This window comes from Salvelinus alpinus, chromosome 15 (genome assembly GCF_045679555.1).
Source record: "Salvelinus alpinus chromosome 15, SLU_Salpinus.1, whole genome shotgun sequence".
Taxonomy (NCBI): Eukaryota; Metazoa; Chordata; class Actinopteri; order Salmoniformes; family Salmonidae; genus Salvelinus; species Salvelinus alpinus.
Window position 1 is genome coordinate 48,330,697 of NC_092100.1, and position 25,344 is coordinate 48,356,040.

Genomic DNA, 25,344 nt, shown 5'->3' on the forward strand with positions numbered 1-25,344 from the left:
CACCACTACCTCTCCACAATAGACTGCTTGTTTGAACTTCAATCATCATTTTTTTGATAGAGGTCAAAGGAGAGAGAGCACTAATCACTCCCAGACCAAACAGCAGATGAGGATAGCAACGGCGTCAGTGCCCCACTCCTGATTGAACACTCACTTAGATTTCTCTCTTTTATTCCCCTGGTGAATTACCTCTCTCTCTCTCACACACAGCGTGACTTGGACTTCACCTTTGAGCTGGATTTCAAAGGACAGATATGCGAGGCAGCCATCTCCCACGACTACAAGATGCGCTAGCTAGGTGTCCAATAGGGAGAAGCCGGCGCGCAATGCCGCCTGCAGCCCTACAAATACACAGAGGGAAAGAGGAGGCACTCCTCTCGACAACAGACAATAATGAGGATGGGATGGAGGGAGGAGAGGGAGTGCATTGGAGGGATCAGAGAGGGTGGGATGGAGGGAGGAGAGAAGTTTGGATAGAGGTAGGAGATGAAGGGATGAGAGAGGGTGGGATACAGGAATCAGAGAGGAGATAGAGAGAATAGATGAAGGGATGAGAGAGGATGGCTGGAGAGAAATGGAGCGATAGGCTAGATCAGAGGAGGCAGGCTATGATGAGAGAAGCTCATCAGTGCAGGGGTGGCACTCCAAGCAATATCAACATGCTCACATTGACACCTCTAACTGGCACTTTACTGTTAGGCCAACTGTTCAGAGGACAACTTTGAATGTAACACCTTATGAATTCAAGAATGTTCTAGTCATTATGAATGTTACTGTTAATGTTACTGTCATTATGAATCTATACTGTATGTGAGAGGTGGCAACCAATGTTATCTTCTACAGCAAGTTTGGAGCCCATATCATCAATTACTGTATTTTTCAGGAACTTCACATTTATATTGCATATAATAATACATCCTACAGCCAGTAGTTTAGATTTTTCTTCAAATAGGCTTTTTAAATTACCCAATTTTGCATGTTTAATAATAATCTTCATATCTGGTAAAAGTACAGTAATTGAATCACATTTATATTGCATATAATAATACATCCTACAGCCAGTAGTTTAGATTTTTCTTCAAATAGGCTTTTTAAATTACCCAATTTTGCATGTTTAATAATAATCTTCATATCTGGTAAAAGTACAGTAATTGAATATATCGGAAATTCAGTACTGCATACTGTATTGTGTAAGGATGTGAATATATGTAAATGTGTATTTGCAGTCAGGCGACGTACTGTAGCTTTTCAGGTGGGTGCAAAATAACAGTATGAGAGCTCACACATTTGCACAGCTTGCACTCCAAAGTGGTGGTCTGTGGTTTCTGTTAGCGCTGTGATGTCAACATTGTAACAAGTATAGACCGGGGCCCTTGTCTAGATGCCTGCAAAAGCTCCTGGCTACAAAGCCTACATTTCTCCAATCCTCCCTAACTCTATTCTATAGTGCTATATTTCTCATACTATAGATAATTAGGTAATCACGATTTTCAACAATAACCATGATCTCTTAAGTTCTGTAATTGATAATTGTAGTTGATGTGGACACACTGAAACCACACCAGGGGAAGATCTTAATTCCATAATTCTCATGTCTTCTTGCCTCACCTCCTTCTCAAAACCCATTGGATGAGAAAGCCAGAGGTCCCACCCCTCTGACCATCTCCACTGGGGTTTGAGATGCAGACGAGGAGAGAGGACACGAATATGATGCAATTGAGATCGCTCCCAGGAAGTGGTGAGTGCGCTGCAGCATTCAGTGGGCGGGGCCTCACATCATTACCATTTTTTTCTCTGGCTCCACTGATCTCGGGTCTGCAACTGGCCTGGCCTCAGAGCCTAGCAGAAATCATCAGTTAGTCCCGTCCTTAGATCAGTAGCAGTGTTCATTCTGGCCTCTCTGTTCGGCGCGTCAGTTGACAGCAGCTCCTTCCCTTAACCTGTGCTCTTACTAAGGTCGTCGCCAAGGCAACAACTGGAGTTGTCCTGCAGTCTAACTGCGACCTCCCCTCACAGTTGTGTAGTACTGTTACACCAGAGTTGTCAAACTCATTCCACAGAGGGCCGAGTGTCCACAGGTTTTTCCGTTCAATTAAGACCTAGACAACCAGGAGATGGGAGTTCCTTACTAACTAGTGACCTTAATTCATCACTCAAATAGAAAAGGTGGAGCGAAAACCTGCAGACGTTCGGCCCTCCGTGGAATGAGTTTGACACGTGCGTTTACACCATCCTTCCTTTACGCAGCCAAGATCCTCACTCCCAGTCCGCTCGCTCTCCCATGCCTTTCTGTGAAGCTCATCAGCACAGCACGTATGACTGTTCAGAAGATGTAGGACATGCTATGTATGAATAGACCAGTGGCTAGTAATGAGTGAGTCACATTTGATGGATGTACAATCTATTCAGTAAAGGGTCTGACTATTTTCAGTTTCATGTTGAGCGCTTACTTGTGAGAGCATAGATTTGTATAGTATTCTATTGTAGATACTGTGCTATACATACAGTAGATGAATAATAAACTAAACCTGTAGATAAACAAGTTGATACTGGATCAAAAGAAAAAATAATTAGAAAGACTAACTTTAATAGAATCCATTGAATCACTTTCAATAGCATGCATACAAAACTGTTGTCTTTGGAATTAAGTCAGTGATTTAAGCTAACTTTAAGGTTTGGCCTTTAGCAGATCTAACACGACTAGTGTTATTTCAGTTTACCACTCATGGCATTCAGTTGGTTATTTACACCAAGTACTAAAACAACATGGTTGCCACTATTTCATGTCAGCTATTGAAATTGTGCTATATGTGTTAATTTGGTATGACAATTCTGAGTTGAAAAATAGTTATATTCAAGCTTTGTATTGTATTGTTAATTTTACCTCCTGTCATGTAACAGTTAAATAAAAGTTATCGACTCTAAATCAACATTGTCCACTAGGTGGCATCTGAAATTCAAGTTTCACAATTGCATCCACTTTCTTACTTCAAGGAAGTGGTGTTTTAATTGGTTAGATTATTTAATTTATCACTGAAATATACAATATCTGTTTATTATTCAGAGAAACCATACAACATTTTTCATATTTACATACATTATTGTGCAAGAACACAGGCCCAGTAGAATACTCTCTATACCGGAGGGCTCCAAATGACGATTTCTCAGTATCCTTCAACATCACAGAACATACACATACAGCACGTATCTAATACCTCCAATGTCTCATACGTATCTGAGGATCTTTCCAGGTGCAGTGATGGCATACATTGCAATGTGTTAGATTTAAAATTGAACATTTGTTCAAGGATACTTGGCACAATATACATTTTTATGGAATTATTAGGAGAAACGTTTTAGTGCGCCCACAAACAAATACTTCTAAGAGAAGGCAAATCTCTTGGCAAAACTAAGCAAACAACTACAGTACAAAACTCCTTCATAGAAATAACACTGTGCCAATTACATAAAAAAGCCAAATAGTGGTGACGGTTTATATGCAAACGCTTTGAGAGAGGTATAGTATGTCAGAGCTTTACTACCTTCCACTGTCAATGCAAAGTGTAAAACAAACATTTGTGTAAAAGGAGAAGCTGCCAATTAGACTTTCTAGACACATACAGATGTAGGATCTTCACTTGATCACTGCTGTTGCTGAGAATTTCTGTGCCCCAGAATTGACAGATTCACTAAAAACTCACACTAACACATTATATTAACAGTATTGCACTTTTCATGTAGCCTAATCACGATCTAGCAACATTACATCGGCAGAAAAGTTAATGGACTAAACGTTCAAATCCTGTTGCTGCAGGATTATTTTGCTGCGACAATACTGGTCAAATTAGGATCCCACATCTGTAGTTGACTTCTGGTAAATCATCCCAACATTACATATACAACACAGTAAACCTTATTACATTTGAGGGATAAGCTAATCTATTCATCAAATTGATCTGAGATAACATTTGTCAGATTTGGACTTTATAACCCTTCTCTACTATTGGAAAATGTTAAATTGGTCCTGAATGAAATTCAGATTTCACGAAACCTAACCCAACTATTAACAAGGTTTACTTTTATTTTTTCAGTACATTTTTCAGACAGTGTAAACTGTACTGAATTAAATATAAAAGTAGTATAGTTACTGGTTTTGACTTAGCTAGTTGAAAATAAATTTATTAAAAATAAGTTGTCATTAGGAAAATCAATATTTTATTATTGTAGTGCAAGACTGTCTTTAAAAAAAATTCATTATCCATGTATGGCAGTGTCAGCACCTACCCTGGCCCTTTCATCGTGTGAAATTCTAAGACATTTTTATTTATTTTTTTTCCCCCTCAGAGGTGTTTAAAAAAAAAAACCACACAGATTCAAGAAACAGGTGTTCACACCGTAGGTGGACTGGGTGACAGTGAGAGGTATTGTGCTGTAGATCTTTGAGTTCTTAAGGAACTCTAGTCAGAATATACTGTATATTTAATTAGGTGAGTTCACCATCACCTTGTGTGTTGAGAAGATAGAAGCTAGCTAGTAGCATTCTTGTTGCTAGCAGCAGGACCTCTTCTTATGTGAAGAGCTGTTTACCAGTTGGACCGTCTTCTCTTTCTCTCTGTCCTCCTGCTCTTTCAGAATTCTAGGGGACACAGAAGAGATTTTACTCAGAAATGAGCCAACGTCACATACTGTAGTTAATTGTTTATTATTGAGTGAGAACCCAACATAAACTACATTGCAATAGACTTGACTAAAGAAATTACACAATATTAGATTCCGATACTATTATTGAAGTTGGGAGAATTAACTGCTAGGATAAAGTTGTTTATTATGTGTGTTAAGTGTATATTTAGGAATGATAAGATTGGTCATTGTTTTCCTTTCCTTCCCTGTACTTGTTAATATCAACAAAGAGTTTTTTTGTACCTCCAGACACACTGACACATTTGGCCTAAAGTGAGTTGTCAGATTTCACTGCAAACCACAAAGCCTAGCTTGGATGAAGCCCAAGCAGACAGTTATTACATTTGTGGCCTGACAGTATTAAGCATATTTTCCCTTCGTATAGCCTTGCTAATGGCCAAAATCGAAATGACAAACAGTCGTGTTAAGACAATAGTAAATGTGGAAGTAGTAAGACTTATGTCCTGTTAAAACGCTGGGTAGAATCCCACACAGCGCTTAACTTAACTCACCTTGCCAAATGTACCAGAGAGTCTACAACGTTTTGTCCAGAGCAAGCACTGCACTCATAGAAAATCAACTGGCAGTCCTGCAAACGAGATTTGATAACTGTCATTAGCAGATGAAAAACAGGGCAGTCAATGGGATGTACAGTACAGTGCTCTGATTGGAACTGGCTGTAGTAGGTCGATCACGCTCTCCTCTTCCACACAGCCTCCTACTGAGGCCTGTTTAGTAACATTAAAGGTAATCATTGTCTGGACTAATGGCCATTGGAGCAAAATGAAAAATAAGAGCAGCTCGACTGATCTAAGGCCCTTAGCAATTATCTATCACCGTAGAAACTACAGACCCAAATGGGAGAAAAAAAATTGAATATACAAAATTATAGAGGGAAGTCGAAAAACAACTCCTAGACCTTTAAGGCCCACACACACATCTCGTAAAAAAATTAATAATATTTGTTGCTTTTACTTATTCAGTGAGAAGATGGCCTACTACTTTGTGGCTGTGGGCACTGAGAAGCCTGCGGGTTGAAGACAACACCCAGGGAATTGCTGATAGACAGACCTTGGCCAATTTCTCGCCTACTCTCGTCTGAACCTCCCGCTCGCTCTCCTTGTCCGTTTTGTTTCCCAGCAGCATGATGGGAATATCCTCGCCGGCCCCCTCCTGTGAAGAGAGATGGAGATGTTGGGCACTGATGCACTCCATTAGGGCTAGAACCTCAGCAGTCTCTTTCAGATACCCAGTGGGTGGGCAGCATTCAGCGTCGCAGGTTTTTAACATCAGTGTTACACTGAGCAAGGTCACAGACAAATCTATATTCACTACATGTTGCATAACAGTAGTACATAACACACAATCCATAACGATAATGAATGGTAACTTGTATCGTGCTGCTTTACAAATATCCAGCAAGAATTACAATAATTAGCGCATTTGATCTGATATTGTATATAAAATGTTCTGTAAGCCTACATTGAATGTGCTATTGAGCAGGAGGAGGCTCTCCGTATTATCTACATTTCTCTGAGCTTGTATGTGTAGGCCTGCTATTTCAGAGGTGAGCAGTGAAGTGTCTGGGCTCGTCTTACCTGTACACTGGTCAGCCACTGTCTCACCGCAGTGAAGCTCTGCTCATCAGTGATGTCATACATGACTACAACACCGTCAGCTTTGCGGAAGAACTGCTTGGTGATGCTGCGATACCTGAAGGGGTGGAGAAGGAAAACTGAGAACTCCCCCATTTGTACATTATCCTCAAGCACAACAAAATAAGTACGGAATTTGATCTTATACTAAAAATGTTGTCTCATTAGATATTATTTTCAAGTGTCATGTGCAACATGGTCTCATTAGAAAATAATATAAAATAAAAAAAGGAAAAAAGACATTTAAGCACTGCAGTAATATTTCACTTCACTGACATTAGCAACATGCCATACAGCATAACTGCATGTAGCAAAACAAAAGCTGCTGAGGTAAAACGTTGAATGTGTGTAAATTCACTTAATATGGTCAAGCTCCCACCTCTCCTGTCCTGCTGTATCCCACATCTGCAGCGCCACCTTGCTGTTGTCCACCGTTATCGTTTTCACACTGTAGTCTATGCCTGTTGATGCAGGATGGACAAGATAATATTCCTCTGATTTAAGTCACCTAAGTAATTTACTAGATTTTGCCTTCCAATCATATTTTTTCTTGTAATTTTCTGTCAGTATTATTTTTTAGAAGTGCTGGGTTTGTAGCAAGATAGAAAAGGTTAAACATGATGAAAGGAACCAACAATTGATTTCCGGGCAAATTTGGTAGAACAAGGAACTTCAAAAGGATATGTCCTTCTGAGTTTTTGAAATGTTACTCCCATCGATGGTTGCAATCCACAATATTTGTCCCCTGTGCTCAAATAGAAAAGGAGAAACATGTTTTTTTGTGAATGATTGCATCACAATTGCGTCAATGAGAGTATATTGCCCATTGTTCTAGAGGGACCATACAATTCAAAATCCATCTGACTCTCCTAAAAATGACTATTTTCAGAATCAAATCATTTTTGTGTGCTTCCAAACAGGGTCTAATAGAGAGGAGATTAGAGTTCTGGAGCTGTTCGTACTAGGATTCAGAATAATTCAGTATGCTCGCAGTCAGTCAAGGAACAAACTAGGTTTGGGTGTGTAACAATCTACTGTACAACAGAAAGCCAAATTGGAAGTATCCAGTTATGGTCTGTGTGAATGCAAGTCAGTCAATACAACAGTACCACAATATGGTTTATCTGCTTAGGCTGTTGCCTATGTAGTGCAAGATCAACACAACAGTCGGACCTCCACAGTGTAAGCAATCGGCATTTAAAAGAGCTTAATGAGTAAAGCCAGTGTGAGGTGTGAGAGGGAGGGTGAGGTCAGCCAGCCACATGTCTGTGGGCTCAGCTCTGCCCTGGGTCATGTTGATTAGGACACACCGTATCAAAACAGTTTGCAACATAAAACTAGAGATTCTTATTCTTAAGTCCAGGTAGTTCCTCCTGGGTTTCCGTCCACTTTATTCCATTGGTGCCTAATGAAAACACTGCTCTGCTGTAGAAAAGGAACCCTGGAGAGGCCAGCCACTACTCACCCACGGTGGCAGAGGTGCCTGGGTAGAAGCAGTCGTCACAGAACCTCATGAGGAGTGAGGTCTTCCCCACACTAGAGTTCCCTACCAGCACGATCTTAAACAGGCGGTCCGGGGGTGGCGCTGCACCCTCCTGGAAACAACACAGAGAGATAAAGCAGAGGGAAGAGGTAATTCTATAAGTTATTACATGTTGCCATACTCCTTTTTGTGCTTAAGTTAACTTTTCCAAAAGTAATAAGCAAGATATTTCAGATTGCGGCTATCCAAATCGATATATGCTGGGAGAGGGTATACTAAAACGATGACATGGCTCTAGCTGATGCACCAAATATTTGAGCATTGAGCAACATATTTTAGCATATTTTGAATACATCATATAGCCCCTAAATCTAAGTCCACAACACAACTACTATCCTATAAAATCATCAAGTTGTAAAGTTCTTGAAATACAGTGCATTCGTAAATTATTCAGGCATATACGTTAGCCTTAATCTAAAATGTATTCAATTAATGTTTTTCCTCAATCTACACAATACCCCATAACGGTAAAGCAAAAACAGGTTATTAGAAATTTCAGCAAATGTATAAAAAATGTAAAACAGAAACATCTTATTTACATAAGTATTCAGATCCTTTGCTATGAGACTGAAAATTGAGCTCCGGTGGATCCTGTTTCCATTGATCATCCTTGAGATGTTTCTACAACTTGATTGGAGTCCACCTGTGGTCAATTCAATTGATTGAACATGATTTGGAAAGGCACATACCTGTCTCTATAAGGTCCCACAGTTGACAGTGCATGTCAGAGCAAAAACAAAGCCATGAGGTCGAAGGAATTGTCCGTAGAGCTCCGAGACAGGATTGTGTCGAGGCACAGATCTGGGGAAGGGTATAAAAAAAACATCTGCAGCATTGAACACATTCTTAAATGGAAGTTTGGAACCACCAAGACTCTTCCTAGAGCTGGCCACCCGGCCAAACTTTGCAATTAGGGGAGAAGGGCCTAGGTCAGGGAGGTGACCAAGAACCCGATGGTCACTCTGACAGAGCGCCAGAGTTCCTCTGTGGAGATGAGAGAACCTTCCTGAAGCACAACCATCTCTGCAGCACTCCACCAATCAGGCCTTTATGGTAGAGTGACCAGACGGAAGCCATTCCTCAGTAAAAGGCACATGACAGCCCACTTGGAGTTTGCCAAAAGGTACCTAAAGGACTCAGACCATGAGAAACTAAATTCTCTGGTCTGATGAAACCACGATTGAACTCTTTGGTCTGAATGCCAAGCGTCACATCTGGAAGAAGCCTGGCACCATCCCTAAGGTGAAGCATGGTGGCAGCATCATGCTGTGGTAAGGTTTTTCAGCGGCAGGGACTGGGAGACCAGTCAGGATCGAGGGAAAGATGAACGGAGCAAAGTACAGAGAGAACCTTGATGAAAACCTGCTCCAGAGCACTCAGGACCTCAGACTGGGGCAAAGGTTAACCTTCCAACAGAACAATGACCCTAAGCACACAACCAAGACAACGCAGCAGTGGCTTCGGGAGCTTGAGGATCTGCAGAGAAGGGGAGAAACTCCCCAAATACAGTTGTGCCAAGTTTGTAGCGTCAAGAAGACTAGGCTGTAATCGCTGCCAATTGTGCTTCAACAAAGTACTGAGTAAAGGGTCTGAATATTTATGTATATGTGATTTAAGTTTTGCAAAAATTTCTAAAAACCTGTTTTTGCTTTGTCATTATGGGGTAGTGTGTGTAGATTGAGGGGGGGAAACAATTTAATCAATTTTAGAATAAGGCTGTAACTTAACAAAATGTGGAAAAAGTTAAGGGGTCTGAATACTTTCCAAATGCACCGTTATCGTTTTCACACTGTAGTCTATGCCTGTTGATGCAGGATGGACAAGATAATATTCCTCTGATTTAAGTCACCTAAGTCATTTAAGTCACCTAAGTAAGTAAGTTCCTAGATGACATTAAATCATGAAAACCTCCTGAAACATTATTTCAACACAAATAGCTAAACCTGTTGCCAGGGAAACTGGGGTCAAGTCACTAAGTGAAAAACCCAACCCTGTGACCGCTGTTCTCCTATCTCAGGTCTGCTCAGAGAAACAGGACTTTGAGAACACATTGTGCTGTACATTCACCCCTCTCTATACGGGTCAGGAGAACCAACAAAAATACTGACCTATAAACAACCCTGAAGGACTGAAGAGGAAGGCAAGGTTCTTTTAAAGGGAAGGTTACTAGGCCAACTGACACCTTCTCATTCTCTATTGATCAGAGACAAAACAAAGCCTGTCCACATTATGACCAATCAACCTCGTCTCTGAGCACACAAGTCTTACGTTCACTACGGTCTCCTTGCCGACAGGCTGACCCCTGGGGGATGTAGGCGTCTCTGACTCTCTGGTGTCAGCTGGCTGCTGCTTCCTAGTCGGAAGAGAACTTGGAGGATATATTGAGTTAATCTGCAGCTCTATGTGTTCTTCCTCCTCCCCGTCTTCCTCTGCCTCCTCGCTCCACTCACAGAGCTGGGCATGGAAGTCGTCCTGCAAGAGCTGGGGTAGGTGGTCCTCCTCTATGGAGATGATCCTCTGTAGGGGTCTGTGGGGGGGTTTGGAGGCTACCACATCCTCCAGGCTGTAGCCATTCACTCCCCCCGGGCTCTTCTTCTTAGAGTGGGGGAGCCCTACATCTTCCTCACTGGAGAGACAGGGATGAGATGGTAATTGGAGGGACAAATGTGAATTGGCTGACAATTGCTTTTTTTTTTGGAACATAACGGTATGGCTGTAGAATGTGAATTGACTCGCATATTTATATAATCATTTGCATATTCAGAACAATGTAAATACAGTACGGACATGTTCTGCACAGAGTTACAACTGCAGCCCTATTGAACAGCTTTCTGTCCTACATTTGAATTCTGTGTCATGTGCTTTGTTCTACTTTGTGTAATGCCATCTACTTAGAAAATATGAATCATTCACCATGAATAACTACTCAAGCTACAGTCAGTCATACTGACGTGTGTATTGTAGGTGAATTGAACATTAGTATAAATGAAGGCCTCCACGACTGAATCAGACAGTATTCACTCAATTTGTATTAAAAGCATTTCAGAGCAAACGGTGTACCATTTAAAGGCCTTTTTGTCAAAGGGATTCAGAGTATTTGATCCAGGCCTCGGGTTCCAAGCAGGATTTTCAACAGTATTCCTCAGTTTCTGCAAAACAAATTTAAATCTACAGTTTGATTGCAATTAGATTTGATAAAAAATGTTTTTACGATAGGATCTATCAAACAGAGCAGACAGACATGGGATTTCACAAATGGACAATGAAAAATGCATGCGAATACTTACTTGATACGAGGACATATCTCGTTCATCTCGTAAGTGTTTGTTCATTTCCCTGGAGACAATATAACAAGGAATGGGTTCATTGCAAAAAATATAAATATTTTCTAAGAACAAGTGAGAAAGCGCTTCGAGGAGTTTGCCTGAGGTCAATGCTATATGCTTTGCTATCTGCTCGATGGATGCATGGCCTTGGTTTGTAGTGAAAATAACATTGTACACTATTGTACACTTGGAGAACAGTGGCCCCTGGACTGATATAACCCATTGCCCCTGGACATAATATAACCCTCTCTCCTAGTGTGTGTCTGTCCGTCTCCACTCTTACCTCAGCAGGTCAAGTTGTTTCAGCAGGCTTGCTCGCTCTCTCTGCAATCCCTCTGTGACCTGGTACATTTCCCTGTGTTGGAAAACAAATCCACATATTCGTGTACTGTTTACTCACAAGGAGACCCAATCAGGATCCCAGACAGTCAGCTAGCCAACCAGCCACAAACAAGCAGACTTACCTCTCCCTCTCCTTGTGCAGGCGTGACGACTGCTCCTGCAGGAGGCCCAGCTGCTCCTGTGCCAGGGTCAGCTCCTGACTGGTGTGCTCCAGCTCTTGGGCCAGATCCTCATTGGTCTGCTTCAGCTTCACATTCTCCACCTTGGTCACGTGCTGCTCGCTGTGCAGCTCCCGACACTGACACTCCAACTGGGGGAGGGGGACACAGGGGAGAGGGGCCACGGTCACACAGAGGAGACGGGCAGAGGGGACAACACACAAAAACACTACGGCCAAAAGCAGACGCCCTACGAAATGCACTTTCATCTGATCATATACAGCTTTAAAAACACAATTTCCCAGACACTACTATGCAGTAACAATCATAGTCTGATCGTCCTTAGCAATCAGTGTCTATTGTGTGATTGCTACAATACACCGTGCATTGATGAATGGAAAATATGAAACGAGCGATATCTTCTGGCCTGGTCTGACCCACACACACCCATTAAATCCAGGAGCTGTGTGAGGACACACATAAGGCTGCTGTCTGACTGTAGCCTCAAACACTACTATCACTGTTCTACATATATAAGCCAAAGTGCTCCAACAGGGGATCTAAAACAATATATGATGAGGCTAGCCAGCATAAGGTCTGGATGCCTCCTTTACAGAGACTGTGTTGGCAGCATAGAAATATAATCTCTAGAACAGACATTCCCATTAAAGTCAATGTTCTGCCATTCTATTTCCATGGTCGGCAGAGAGGAACATGGAATGTGAATTACAGACATAATAATTAGAGGCACTCGGGTACCTCTGAGAGAAAGCCTTGGTGCCTTGGGTACAGTAGGAACTAATGCCTTATTCACCTTTGTAGAGCAAATGAAGAAGTACTGGTAAGACTAATTGTTGCCCATTAGTTTACTCCAGTTAGGGGAGGTAGGGGAAAATAATAAATTTTGGAAATGATGCAGACAATTACATTGATGGAAGCCACAATCTGCAATATTAAAGCTAATCTCCACCTCCCAAATTTTTTTAAAATGAGACTAATTTCCAATGGACAAATTAGTCTTAAAAGCTTCAGTGGAGTTCTGTTTGTGAGTGTGTCACGGTTAGACATGATCATCTCTTAGTTTCCATTAAAGAATATGCTGCAGACAGACACTCAGCAACAGCTCTTAGAGTCTAATAATAACTGGTGACAATTCGGTCACCAAAATTAGATTTGATCAAAAATAATAAGTTCTGTACAGTGAAAATCTACCCATCAGTGTGATGCCTGTGATCATCAAGGACTCATCATTCGTGTCCTGACTCACCCGCCTCTGTTTCTGGAAGATCTGCTCCAGCTCCCGCTCCTTACTGGAGAGCTGATGCTCTAAGTCCTGGCTCCTAGACAGGAAGCGTTCAGAGTCCTGCAGGGGGAGAGAGAGAGAGAGAGCGCGAGGGAGAACGAGAGAGCAAGAGGATCTTCCCGAAAACTGAGGTTACTAACAAGGCGTATGCAGTGGGATATCTCTTCCTTTACCTGCAGGAGGATCCTGTCCTTCTCATTTTTGATTTGCTGCTCCATTTCTTCATATAAGCGCTGGATCTCGTCGTCATGTGTTGCTGCTTTTCTGTTCGGACGTAGAATTATTTTAAATTTTTGGGGGGGTGGGGGTCTTGTTAATGCTAATAAAGCATTTTCCATTAGCTTTGGCAGCACATTAAAAAAATGGGCCGCTCAAGCGTTATCAAATGTTTAGTTAAGATTTCAGTCTGCCATTTCAAATCATACAGTAGGTCAACTGTAAGCTAGCACGACGCATTCTGAACAGGCACAGCAACAAATAACAGTTTCAGGGTTGCTTTTCAGCTATGGGAAACTGTGTGATAATGCACCACTATGGTACAAAAGCTAAGCTGTGCTCAGTTGAAACATGACATAATAAACAAGTAGGTAGAGATTGTCAAGTAGTACTCCTTTGCGTAAAATTGCCATGAACATTGTCCGTCACAATTTGGAGAAAGTGGGAGATTTGGGAGCACATTCACAAGCACTTAATATTGCTTTGGAGCTGGGAGGTTAGCCACATCCCAACGGTGGAGTAAAAGTTTGTTTCTCCCACACTGTAAAACTTTAACACTTTCTCCCCTCCCAAGGCAGCACTAGCTCTTAACGTGTGGAATTTAGCAGGCTTAACTAAGGACTACAAATCTGTCAGTCAGAAAAAGCTATACTTTTAGTAAAACATTTTTTTAAGGGAAAAAACACAGATAACTGGGGACGATCATTCTATAGATGCACTAATGCAAAAAAGGTTTAAATGACATTCATATTGTAGCAAGCACATACAGTAAGCTACTTTGCCCTTCGTTACTAGGGCAGAGGTTATCTGTAAAGGAACATTGAGCTAGCCTGGTCCCAGATCTGTTTGTGTTGTCTAGCCAATGACTTTTGGAGTTGGCAAGACAGCACAAACAGATCTGGGACCAAGCTACAGTGAGCTACTAATTGCCCAAATTCTACCAATACCTGATGAATGGCGATATTTCTACCTTTTAAGGGCGCTCTCCATCTCCCTCTTCTCCTGGTTGGCCTCTTTGATCTGGAAGGTGACCCTGGCCAGGAACTCCTCAAAGTTGGACAGGAGATGCGGCTCATCTCTTCTCAGCTGGGCCCACAGACTACGCACCTCACCAGGGCTGATGGGAAGGGGGTCAGAACAAAGATAAGTCTGAATGACAAGACCTGGAATACAGTCTGTACTCAGGTTTCTGTGTAGAACAACTGTACTGAGGTACTTCTTGGTGTGGGAAAAAAAAAGTACTTTTAAGTCGAATTATACTTTTAGGTCAATGTGAACAATGTAGGCAGGCAGGCAGTGGGTAGCTGTGGGCTGCCTGTAGCCGTGCTGACATATTTATGCAAAATTGACATTTGGTCAAGATGATCTTAGCCTAGAAAATCCCATTTCCTGTTAGTTGAAAATAGTGCTATTTTGATACAACAGTTTAAACGCAATCTTTGTCTGTGCCATGGTCTTCACGTCAGTGTTCAGATAACGACTGGAATACATTTATGTCATTTTTTGGCAGGGCCATATGTGGAAAGACCAATTGAGAAAATCATCTGAGAAAATCATCTCATGCAATGCATGTTTGATGGATCTCTGTTCATTGAAATTTGGACTGATTGATAAGACTAGCAGGCCTCTGGAAGACTCCTAAACAAATATGGAAACTTTCCAATCCTCACAGTAGAGTTACATGCTGTGTCAACTTCAGGAAAACACACCGGAGGTTGAAGCAAATTGATCTGATGTAAATTGTCAGCATTCCATTCTGGTTCTAACCCAGGTTTGCAGACAGTCAATAGGATGTACTTATCAAGTTGACATCCTCACCTACTACCGTTTACTATTATTGAGCCACATTTGTTTGCTGAAGGTGAGTCTAGTCATGCATTAAATGAGGCCCGGCTCTCTCGTTTCTCTCCTCTGAATGCCTCGAGTTCAAAAGGCCAAAAGCACTGGTACCAGCACCCACCAATGTCTGGAATACATCCACAGACATGAATGTCAGTGACTATAATGATTTGTTCAAGGTTAAATAACCCAACTCAACTTAGACTAACTTTTCCTATGTGAGGTTTTTTGGGTAGACGACAGTGACCTCAGGTATTTCATCTGTTTTCTACTTAAACATGTCTGTAGACTTTATGCTTGTTTGTTAAGCTTATAGAATTTGAGAAATATCAAAGCAAGCAGATTGAAACAGAATGGCTAGCACTACTATGGAGCGGCAACTTAGCGCTTTTTGTTTGGCACAGCTGACTTTAATCAATCTAATCCTTCTAAAGGAAAAGACTGGTCATTTGAGGGCATTATTGAGGGTTGGGACAAAGATTCACATAGTATGGACGTCACAGACAAAAACAAACACTCACTCCTCAAAGACATTGCTGGCGCCCAAGCTCTCCATGAGCATGCAGAAGTGCCTTTCTTCCTCGTCCTCGCTGCCCATCAGCCTCTCCTCCCACTGGGTCTGGTAAAGGGAGTCTGGGGGGCCCTGGTTGGCTTCCTTGGCAATGTGGCTAGCCTCTCCCATCCCTTCTGTTACAGAGATCCTTCGGCCAAACAGGAACTCACCTGGAGAAATAGAGAGTCCAGGAGATGATTTATAATACCCTTTACTCCCTCTCTTTCTATATATCTATACCTACTCAGAGCTGCATAATCTACTTGCACTAGCACAGTTCATGTTATTATGTGGAAAGGGAAGATGCATCAAATCAAACTACATCACTTTTTCAAAACAACATGCATAGGACAGTAGAAAGTGAGAAGAGGACATAGTCAACGTACTGAACCCTGAGGAGAACTCCTGCAGGGTGAGGTATCCGTTGCCGTCAGAATCCAGGGTGTCGAAGACATTCTCCAGCTCCTCTGCACTGAGGGGCAGCTGTCCATGGAGCCTCTGCGGAGCAGGACACAAAACACAAATCAGGTGCCATGGACACAACTGGGGACCTGAAGGACTCAAGTCTTTACGTTAAACAGACACCGTAATTGGGGGAGAACATGCTCATAGTAACGGAATAAATAGAATTGTATCAAACTCAAAAAACACACGGTTTCCATGCGTTTCACGCAGTTCCAGACATTATTACGAGCCATTATCCCTCAGAAGCCTCCTGTGCCAACAATACAGTGCGGAACAGCTGCCAGCCAAGCACAAACACCTGGGAACACACTCAACAGTATCATCAGAAGAGACGGTCATGTACCCAAGTACAGGAGAGCAGATGTTCTTCCTGTTCATAAAGTGTAGGATGGTGTATCATTTGCATTCACACAACCGACGTAACGCAAGTTCATGACAAAAAGGAACCGTTAACAACTAGGACAGGCTGCTCCATAAAACGTTTATATTAATATACTTGAGACGTTTTGAGTTCAATCTGAACGGATGAATATTATAGAAATGAACATTTCTGCCCAAAGTCAAAAACAGTCAGTCAACATACGCCCAAACCGCCATTTACACGCCAAGGCCAAGCAGTGTGTGAAAGCAAACAGACTCTGAACCCCTGAAAATAAGCAGTAAAGACCACAACGATGCAGAAAAGCCAAAGCTCCGCCTCACCTCTGTGAGCTGGGCATGTCTATGTTTACACCGAAACCACTTGTGAAATTTGTGGTAGGAACTCCTTGTTAAACTCTCTTATCTGGGCTGAACACATCCCTTATGTCAGCAGACAGATCACAGCCGGAGACACCACTGCCACCCTCTTGGTCACGGTGTGAGAAACATTGTAAGGCTGTTTGTGCAATCAGCAGAAAACGACACGCGCACATACAGGGTAATGCTGGCAGTCGCTAGAAAACATTCATGAAATGTAAAAACATTTAAATAAAAATTGATGTGTTCATAACTTTGCCAAATTACTTTATCCACTTTGCCCTTATGGATAAACAAGGTAAGCCTAATCAGGCATAGTAAATACCCGACTAAATCTAAATCCAACTTGCATATGGCAGAGAAATACATTTCCAGTCGGGTCGTATAAGGATAGACCAGCAGAAATACATTTCCAGTCGGGTCGTATAAGGATAGACCAGCAGAAATACATTTCCAGTCGGGTCGTATAAGGATAGACCAGCAGAAATGCATTTCAGTTGCATAACACATTCACGCAGACAATTGTAATGTATTATACAGGAGTGCACACAGTTATGCACTGACGTTATTACAAAACATTTTGGGGGGCTGATTTCATTACTTTCACAACTCATAAATGAACACGGGGAGCGGGTATAGGGAATCTTTTTGTATATTTCCATAAACATTGGATCAAAGGGATCTATTCTATTGAGACTCTCGTCACGGCGTGGGCTCACAAGTGCTCGATCAAAGGAATACTCTGCCCATCGATGAATATGTAAGAAGCGTTTGGATTTGCACAGTCACGCAAATGAAGTTGCTGTATGACAAAGCACGGCTCTGTGTGGCTCTTCGCTGCCCGTATGTGTTGTGGGTTCCTGTCACTCTTTCACATGCTCTTCTGAATAAGATAGATACAGGCTACGTCCTCAGAATCATCTCTAATGAGCACGCCACAGAGACATAAAAGTGTCCCATTTAATTCTATGGAGCAAACGCAGCCCCTGTCCTCCACATGCAGCCTTGTGAAATGACCAGATTGTTGTCTCCAAATCTAACAAAGGGTCTACGGAGGATTTGTTGCAGTTGTTAGGTTTGGCATTATTTAGCCTAATGTACAGTGCCTTCGGAAAATATTCAGACTCCTTCCCTTTTTCCACATTTTGTTATAAATCAATATTAGAATAAGGCTATAATGTATCAATCTACATACAATACCCCATATTAATAAAGCAAAAACAGGTTGACATTTTTGGTAATTTATCATTTAAAAAATATATAGTATATAGTATTCAGACCCTTTACTCAGTACTTTGTTGAATCACCTTTGGCAGCGATTACAGCCTCGAGTCTTCTTGGGTATGACGCTACAAGCTTGGCACACCTGTATTTGGGGAGTTTCTTGCATTCTTCTCTGCAGATACGCTCAAGCTCTGTCAGGTTGGATGGGGAGTGTCACTGCACAGCTATTTTCAGGTCTCTCCAGAGATGTTTGATTGTGGTCAAGTCCAAGCTCTGGCTGGGCCACTCAAGGACATTCAGAGACTTGTCCCTAAGCCACTCCTGCGTTGTCTTGGCTGTGTGCTTACGGTCGTTGTTATGTTGGAAGGTGAACCTTCGCCCCAGTCTGAGGTCCTGAGAGCTCTGGAGCAGGTTTTCAAGGATCTCTGTACATTGCTCCGTTCATCTTTCCCTCGAGCATGTCTCCCAGTCCCTGCCACTGAAAAACATCCCCACAGCATGATGCTGCCACCACCGTAAGGATGGTGCCAGGTTTCCTCCAGACGTGACGCTTGGCATTCAGGCCAAAGAGTTCAATCTTGGTTTCATCAGACCAGAGAATCTTGTTTCTCATGGTTTGAGATTCTTTAGGTGCCTTTTGGAAAACTCCAAGCGGGCTGTCATGCACCTTTTACTGAGGATTGGGTTCAGTCTCGCCACTCTACCAAAAAGGCCTGATTTGTGGAGTGCTGCAGAGATTGTTGTCCTTCTGGAAGGTTCTCCCATCACCACAGAGGGACTCTGGAGCTCTGTCAGAGTGACCATTGGGTTCCTGGTCACCTCCCTGACCAAGGCCCTTCTACCCAGATTTGGCCAGGCGGCCAGCTCTAGGAAGAGAGTGGGGGTTCCAAACTTCTTCCATTTAAGAATGATGGAGAACACTGTATTCTTGGGGGCCGTCAATGCTGCAGAAATGTTTTGGTACCCCTCCCAAAAACTGTGCCTCGACACAATCAACTCTGTGAGCTCTACGTACAATTCCTTCAACCTCATGACTTGGTTTTTGCTGTGACATGCACTGTCAACTGTGGGACCTTATAGAGACAGTGTGCCTTTCCAAATCATGTCCAATCAATTGAATTTACCACAGGTGGCCTCCAATCAAGTTGTAGGAACATCTCAAGGATGATCAATGGAAACAGGATGCACCTGAGCTCAATTTCGAGTTTCATAGCAAAAGGTCTGAATACTTATGTAAATAAGCTATTTCTGTATATTTTTTTATTTTTATGAATTTGCTAACATTTCTAAAACCTGTCTTCACTTTGTCATTATGGGGTATTGTGTGTAGATTGCTGAGGATAAAACAAATAACAACATTTTTTTTAGGATAAGGCTCTAACAGAACAACATTTGGAAAAAGGTCAAGGGGTCTGAATACTTTCCGAAGGCACTGTATGCTATTTTCAACAGCAGTCATTCAGATGCCCTGACAAAAGCCTAAATTACAACAATGAGCTATGGGAGCTGGTGCATAAGTTAGGATACATCCACAGAGTAATCCACAGAGTATCATGTATTCTCTATCAGAGTAGTTCAAAGGAAACAATTATGCTAGCACTAGGCTGGGCCAATTCTTACTGGTTTCTCAGGGTAAAGAGGCTAACAGGAAAGATGAATTATTCTTCTGATTTAAGCATCCAGTCCACAGGGGGAAAAAGCCTCAAATGGTCCAGAATGCAACTCCAACAAACCCACCACAACTCATGATTGATTCTTGCTCTGAAGGATCAAAACACAGTTCAAAAAACAACTACACCAACTTGCACTGTCAATCAATATCAAAAGTCAGCCATTTGAAATGAGTTACTCTGAAATAATGACAAAAGTAACATCGAGGGTATACATGACTAGGTAACTAATATATACACAGTACTAAGGATGGGAACATGCATAATGCTGGTGTAGCCTAAAAACGTCAATAACTCCCATGGGACGGTTTGGTCACACTCAGTTAGCCCCATAGACAGTAGGTGATCTCACCTGCATGTCCCGGTGGGTGATGAAGCCTTTGTCCTCGATGTCACAGATCTGGAAGAAGTCCTGGGTCTTCTCCAGCATGGTGCTGTGTCCTGTAGATCTCTCACCGCCTCCAGCCTCACAGTCCTTCCAGTCACACTCGGCCGGGCTCTGGTCCCAGTCTCTGTGCCGAGGAGCACTCCTGGATCTCACTTTGGGGGTACTGGTGAAAGCTGCCATGGCGTGTGTGTGGTGTGGCTCCTCTCGCTCCCTCTCCCCCTACTCCTTCACATGGGTCAGGTGTAGTCAGGTATAGACAGGGGTTGAGAAAAGAGACCCAGAGTAGAGACGCAGGTTCAGGCTGCAGCACAGAGGCTCTCAGCAGCGATGTCACCGCTTGTCATCTCTTAGCAACCGCCTCTTTAATTAGTCGATGAAGCCCAGGCTCTGAGCGAGAGAGAGAAAAGGTAAAATGGATCCCTTCAAAATAACCCTCTCTCTGAATGATGGAGTGTGACATGTCAGACTATGGTGTTTCTTCACATAGCATTTTATGTTGTTCATTTTGGGGTGATAACATAACCTAGGTCTTATTACAATATAATGACTTGTAGTCTAATAACGCAGCCAACTTTAAAAAAACACACAGTACAACAAGCCTAGAAGGAGCGATGCAAAACTCATAGCTCACAAGGAGAAAGATAACCTACTTTGAACGCATCAACAAAGAATGGTGCTAAAGAGAAGTGACCATAAACAGTTTACACAAACAGCCCCAATTTAGGCGGACTACTGGGACAAAAGAGGAGCACCGAGTGTGTAACTAGATATTAGGTCCATCTTCAAAAAACCCATGAAGTAAATTCACAGAGGAGATGGCAGAAGTGCCAAGTTCGAACTTAGTTCCCTCCCCCTATCAGTGTGAAGTAGCATGTTCTCTATCAGAGTAGTTCAAAGGAAACAATTATGCTAGCACTAGGCTGGGCCAATTCTTACTGGTTTCTCAAGGTAAAGAGACTAACAGGAAAGAGACATTCTTCTGAATTAAGCATCCAGTCCACAGGGGAAAAAGCCTCAAATGGTACAGAATCCTACAATTCTTACAGCACAGTATTATGCAATGCATCAACATAGGAGACTGTTGAACTCTCAATCCAACAAGGTTGACTGTGTGTTGTGCGTCCACAAAAGACCACAGTACTACTGTTCTCTTGGTACGGCACACATTGTGACCACAGCACGTACGAGTGAATGGATTGATGATCGGCGACAAGTTGAGAGGCGGAGGAGTACTTTGGCCTGTCTGGAAGGGCCGTGCATGGAAATATTGACTGGTAAAGCCACACGGCGGTTAGGTCTATATGGGCTCCTGTGTGCACTGGTATGGAAGACTGCCTTAAAGGGGCTGTCCCGCTCTTGTAGGCTGCAGGCTGAGTCACTGCAGGGCAGGCAGAGAACAGACAGCGCACAACCACACATGAACGCCAATTCAGACATACACACACTTCAGACTGTCTGCAGCTGGAATACATGTGCTCCCTATTCCTCCTCATGCTCCAACTAGCTTAATGTTTGATGCTCCGCATCAACATTTTTGGATGGTTATTTTGTTGACAAATCTGCTCACTCCAAAGTAAGAGAAAACCTTGTAGACTAAACCCTGAAAGCCGAACCAGGAGATTCTGAACACTATTAAATATAGAATATGAAATACTTTTTATTGTGCATTGCACTCTAAAAGCTCTGAAAATGACACTTTTCTTTTGCACAGGACCAGTAATCTTATAATTTTTAATCGCGTGACAACACGACTATCATGAATAGACCTACTCAGTTTATGTTCTCGACCGAGAATCTCATCATCCTGGATGCATCTCGACCCACAGGGATCAGACAATATTTGACACGGAGGTTGAAGACTTGAGATCTTATGTAGTGGTCTCCTAACAATCCACATGGCATGATGACACGTCACCAACTCAAACACATAGGCTATTTACAATGCAATGAATGACAACACCCTCTGTTGAATAGAATAAGAGACCGTGCGTCTTAGCTAGGAGTCTATGACCTACAATGTAGGCTAATGAGAGCAGTAGAACAGAGTAGCATATGCCTTGTGCAGTTTCCATAACAATTGCATTTCAAACAGTCTAAGCTAAATGTTGCTGTAAGCTATTGGCTTGTTTCAATGGTCAACTTAGGAAAATAATCTGCTGTACTACTTTGCATACAGTTAGCTAACTTATCTTCCAAGTTGCTGCATCAAACCAGAAGTAATTCAGGGAGGCAACATAGGGCCTTCAATGTATGACATTATTTGATTAAGCGAGATACTAAAATAGACAACACTAAATCAATACAGGAAGCAACAACTGTGTAAAGTCAGACATTCATTAATGTAAAAACAACAACAACAATGCACTAAGTTCAACAGAAAATGGTGGTTGCCTACAAATAGGCTGCCTATGAAAGTGACTCATCTCCGGAGCAGAACTCTTACTGGGCTGTCTCTGAAGCACTCAGACTCTGTGCTGCCAGTCTCACTACTCTACTTCCTTTGTTTGAACTATGACAAGAGCCATTTGCCCTAAAAAAATATAACTTCTCCTGGGTGTGCTGGTCCACCAGCAGGTCAAAGTCATACTGGAGCTTATGACCACAGGTAAAGTTATTGAAGAGTACCTGAATGAATGGTCTCCAACCCCTTTTGACCACTTCACTAGGTTAAGCCTAATCAGCAAGTGCTTGGATGTTGAGGTGCAACAAAATAGCAAGAGGGAGCCAACCAACCTTCGCAAGAGAAAAAGTCACAAAGCAAACTTTTTTGTAAGACAATTACTGGATTGTGGAAACAGGATAAATGTGTAAATATGTGGTAACGGAGCATTATTCCACCTCCTATCACCCCAATTCATACATCAACGGAATGGGTATACTGTCATTTGACAATTACTTCTCACTATGACATAAGTAACTAGATCAATGTGTGGTAACTAAACCGCTTCCTGTTTTGTTATGTGATCTAATCTTTGTTCTTGGGAGTGTACAAACAAACGCTGGCCTGCCTATCAGGCCATGTGTCAGTCAGTGGTTTCAGCACATCCGACCTGGTCATAGGTTTTTCAAGTTTACCCAGTCAGATAACTGACAATTGAAAGTCACTTCCTGGTTGAGGCCACTTCTCAGTTTAACCATCATGGATAGTGAAAAATTATACAATTCCAACATGGTGTAGTGCAATTGTCTAACAGGTCTGCAATGTAATATTGTGATGCAATGGCAAATCAGTGTTGCAGGTTATCATAAAAGTAATGACTGGATGAAAAATGTGGTTCTGATCTGCATTTTCTAAAGATGTAGACTAACCTTTTGAGACAGAGATGCCAAAATCATTGAATATTAAGTTTACTTATTTGACCTCTTAACAGGTCATCAAACCAGAAGCGTATTCATTACGCCGATTTTGTTGCAAAACGTAAAGGGACCTAGCTGAATTTGTCCAATAGAAATTTGTTCGGACTAATGATTAGGCCTAGACCCCACGGCATGTGAAACTTCCAGTTCACAACACGGGAAAAAAAAATCACCAACACCACTACTTTTAGAACTGGGAACTCGGAAATCTCGACTTCAGTGCATTAAAGACAACTGGGATGTCGGAAAAACGAACTCCGACTGAAAAATATTTTGAACGGTCATCCAACTCGGGAATTCCAAGTCGGGAAACTCTGGCATCTTTCTAGTAACGACTTTCGGAACTAAAGATCACTGACATAATAAATTTGACTTTTTTGTTGTTGAAGTTATCAGTTGTCTTGAAAGCACCAACAATAAAGCTAATTGTATTGGTCGCATACACATATTTATCAGATGTTATCGCGGGTGTAGCGACATGTTTCTAAAATAAAAAGCATTCTTGTCACTTCAGCCAAAAATAACATATTTAGTACTAAGGTAAAATAGAAATGAGAGTTGTTAACAAAGAGCGACCCTTCTCAAACTGTTAACGTTACCCGCCACTTGAACCAGAATCTATGAGGAGAACGTCTCCCGTAAACCCAGATTCTGGTTCACCCGTCACTGCAGATAGTTGTCCAGTCCAACTAGCTAGCTAAAGTAGGCTACTTTCTAAAATAGTAAGCGAAAGTAAAGTAATACATTACCATGTGTTATTGGAAGGCACTAAAGACAGTCAAACGTGTATCTGTCACAACTTCAACAAGCTGTATTTCCTCTGTTAACATAACTGGAGGAATTTCACAGACCTGCCTGCGGGGAGGGACTCGATTCGCGTCTGTAGATATAGGGCAACGCCATGGCAACAGTGTGACAGACTCAGATTCTTTACTTTGAAATGTTATTTCAAACTAAAATCAATAATTGCAGTTAAACGAACCACATCTATGCACAAGGACTACTTTTAACAATTTTCACTGAACATTTGTACAAAAACTTTACTTGAAGAACAATGCAGATGCAAAGTTTAGTAACAGTGAGTGTTCGTGCCATCATTCTGTTACCAAAATGCATCTGCACTGTTATTCAAGTATATGTGTTGTAAACTTTTCAGTGGAAAGTAGGGTTTGTTTATATGTCCAATAAAGCCATTTTTTAAATATCAATATCAAATCATTTCTGGGTAACAATTACATACCTTACTGTGACTGTTTTAAATTAAAATGGTCAAAAAGAAACAAACAAACAAAAAAGCTTCTTAGCAAAGAGCAATTTATCAAGCAAGAATTTTGCTAGGACTGTTTGGGAGTGGACTGAGTGGGGAGAGGAAAACTGAAAACTAGCTGTAATTGGCAGAGTGGTTTAGAACTCTCTTTCTTATTGGTCTATTCTAATTCACCAGGCTTGCCAAAACTCCATCACACCAAAACAGGCTCAATTTCAGGTGGTCGTTTCAAACAGCTCTTTATTATAATTTTCACAATTTCAGTATTATTCCAACCTCATAGTGTAATATATATATATATATTTTTTGTTTTGTTTGTTGTTGTTGTTGACTGCACTGGGCCTTTAACTTTGCAATCATTGGTTTTTGTTTGACACATTTTAAAGTGAAAATCTGAGTCTCAATGTCACTCTCTTACCATGGATTGCCCTATAGTAAACTTTATAAGTGCCATATTTGACTACCTGTTTTTTTAGGTGGGATTATCTGTCTAGAACAGGAATGTCACTCTTTTCCCACATCCCTAGCAAAAAAGGTGATTAAACTAATTGCATTCTAAACAGAAGATCATGATTAGTTGATTATTCATGATTAGTTGATTATTAGAGTCCGGTGTGTTA

The 25,344-nt window shown here is 41.8% G+C and overlaps 2 protein-coding genes across 5 annotated transcripts in view; one reads left to right on the forward strand and one right to left on the reverse strand.

The window, feature by feature from the left end:
• The window catches only part of LOC139540218 (protein arginine N-methyltransferase 8-B), a 39,554-nt gene extending 35,273 nt beyond the window's left edge, over positions 1 to 4,281 (forward strand). For all 3 annotated transcript variants that reach the window (XM_071343865.1, XM_071343866.1, XM_071343864.1), the window contains exon 10: positions 211 to 4,281. In XM_071343865.1, the coding sequence (XP_071199966.1) occupies positions 211 to 294 (84 nt within the window). In that variant the 3' untranslated portion in view covers positions 295 to 4,281. The remainder of the gene's footprint in view (positions 1 to 210) is intronic.
• On the reverse strand, positions 3,040 to 24,834 carry cracr2aa (calcium release activated channel regulator 2Aa). Of its 2 annotated transcripts, none has more exons than XM_071343863.1 (18): positions 24,698 to 24,834; positions 20,065 to 20,487; positions 16,002 to 16,113; positions 15,584 to 15,785; positions 14,194 to 14,340; positions 13,181 to 13,271; positions 12,972 to 13,067; positions 11,669 to 11,856; positions 11,488 to 11,559; positions 11,166 to 11,214; positions 10,939 to 11,027; positions 10,147 to 10,504; positions 7,801 to 7,930; positions 6,715 to 6,796; positions 6,279 to 6,393; positions 5,752 to 5,853; positions 5,193 to 5,269; positions 3,040 to 4,636 (listed from the first exon to the last, which is right to left on the reverse strand). In XM_071343863.1, the coding sequence occupies exons 2-18, from the start codon at positions 20,278 to 20,280 to the stop codon at positions 4,549 to 4,551; spliced, it is 2,214 nt and encodes a 737-aa protein (XP_071199964.1). In that variant the 5' UTR covers positions 20,281 to 20,487; positions 24,698 to 24,834; the 3' UTR covers positions 3,040 to 4,548. The 2 variants fall into 2 exon arrangements, with proteins under 2 accessions (XP_071199964.1, XP_071199963.1); XM_071343862.1 differs by lacking the exon at positions 24,698 to 24,834 and adding an exon at positions 24,207 to 24,430.
• Positions 24,835 to 25,344: the final 510 nt, after the last annotated feature.

Bases quoted from the DNA above. Each gene is read 5' to 3' on its own strand.
- cracr2aa (XM_071343863.1), bottom strand. From the start codon at position 20,280: ATGGCAGCTTTCACCAGTACCCCCAAAGTGAGATCCAGGAGTGCTCCT. The intron at 5,270-5,751 runs GTCTGTCTATCA...TCTCGTTTGCAG, and splicing joins TAGGCGAGAAATTGGCCAAG to GACTGCCAGTTGATTTTCTA. The intron at 4,637-5,192 runs GTGAGTTAAGTT...TGTGTCCCCTAG, and splicing joins TCTCTGGTACATTTGGCAAG to AATTCTGAAAGAGCAGGAGG.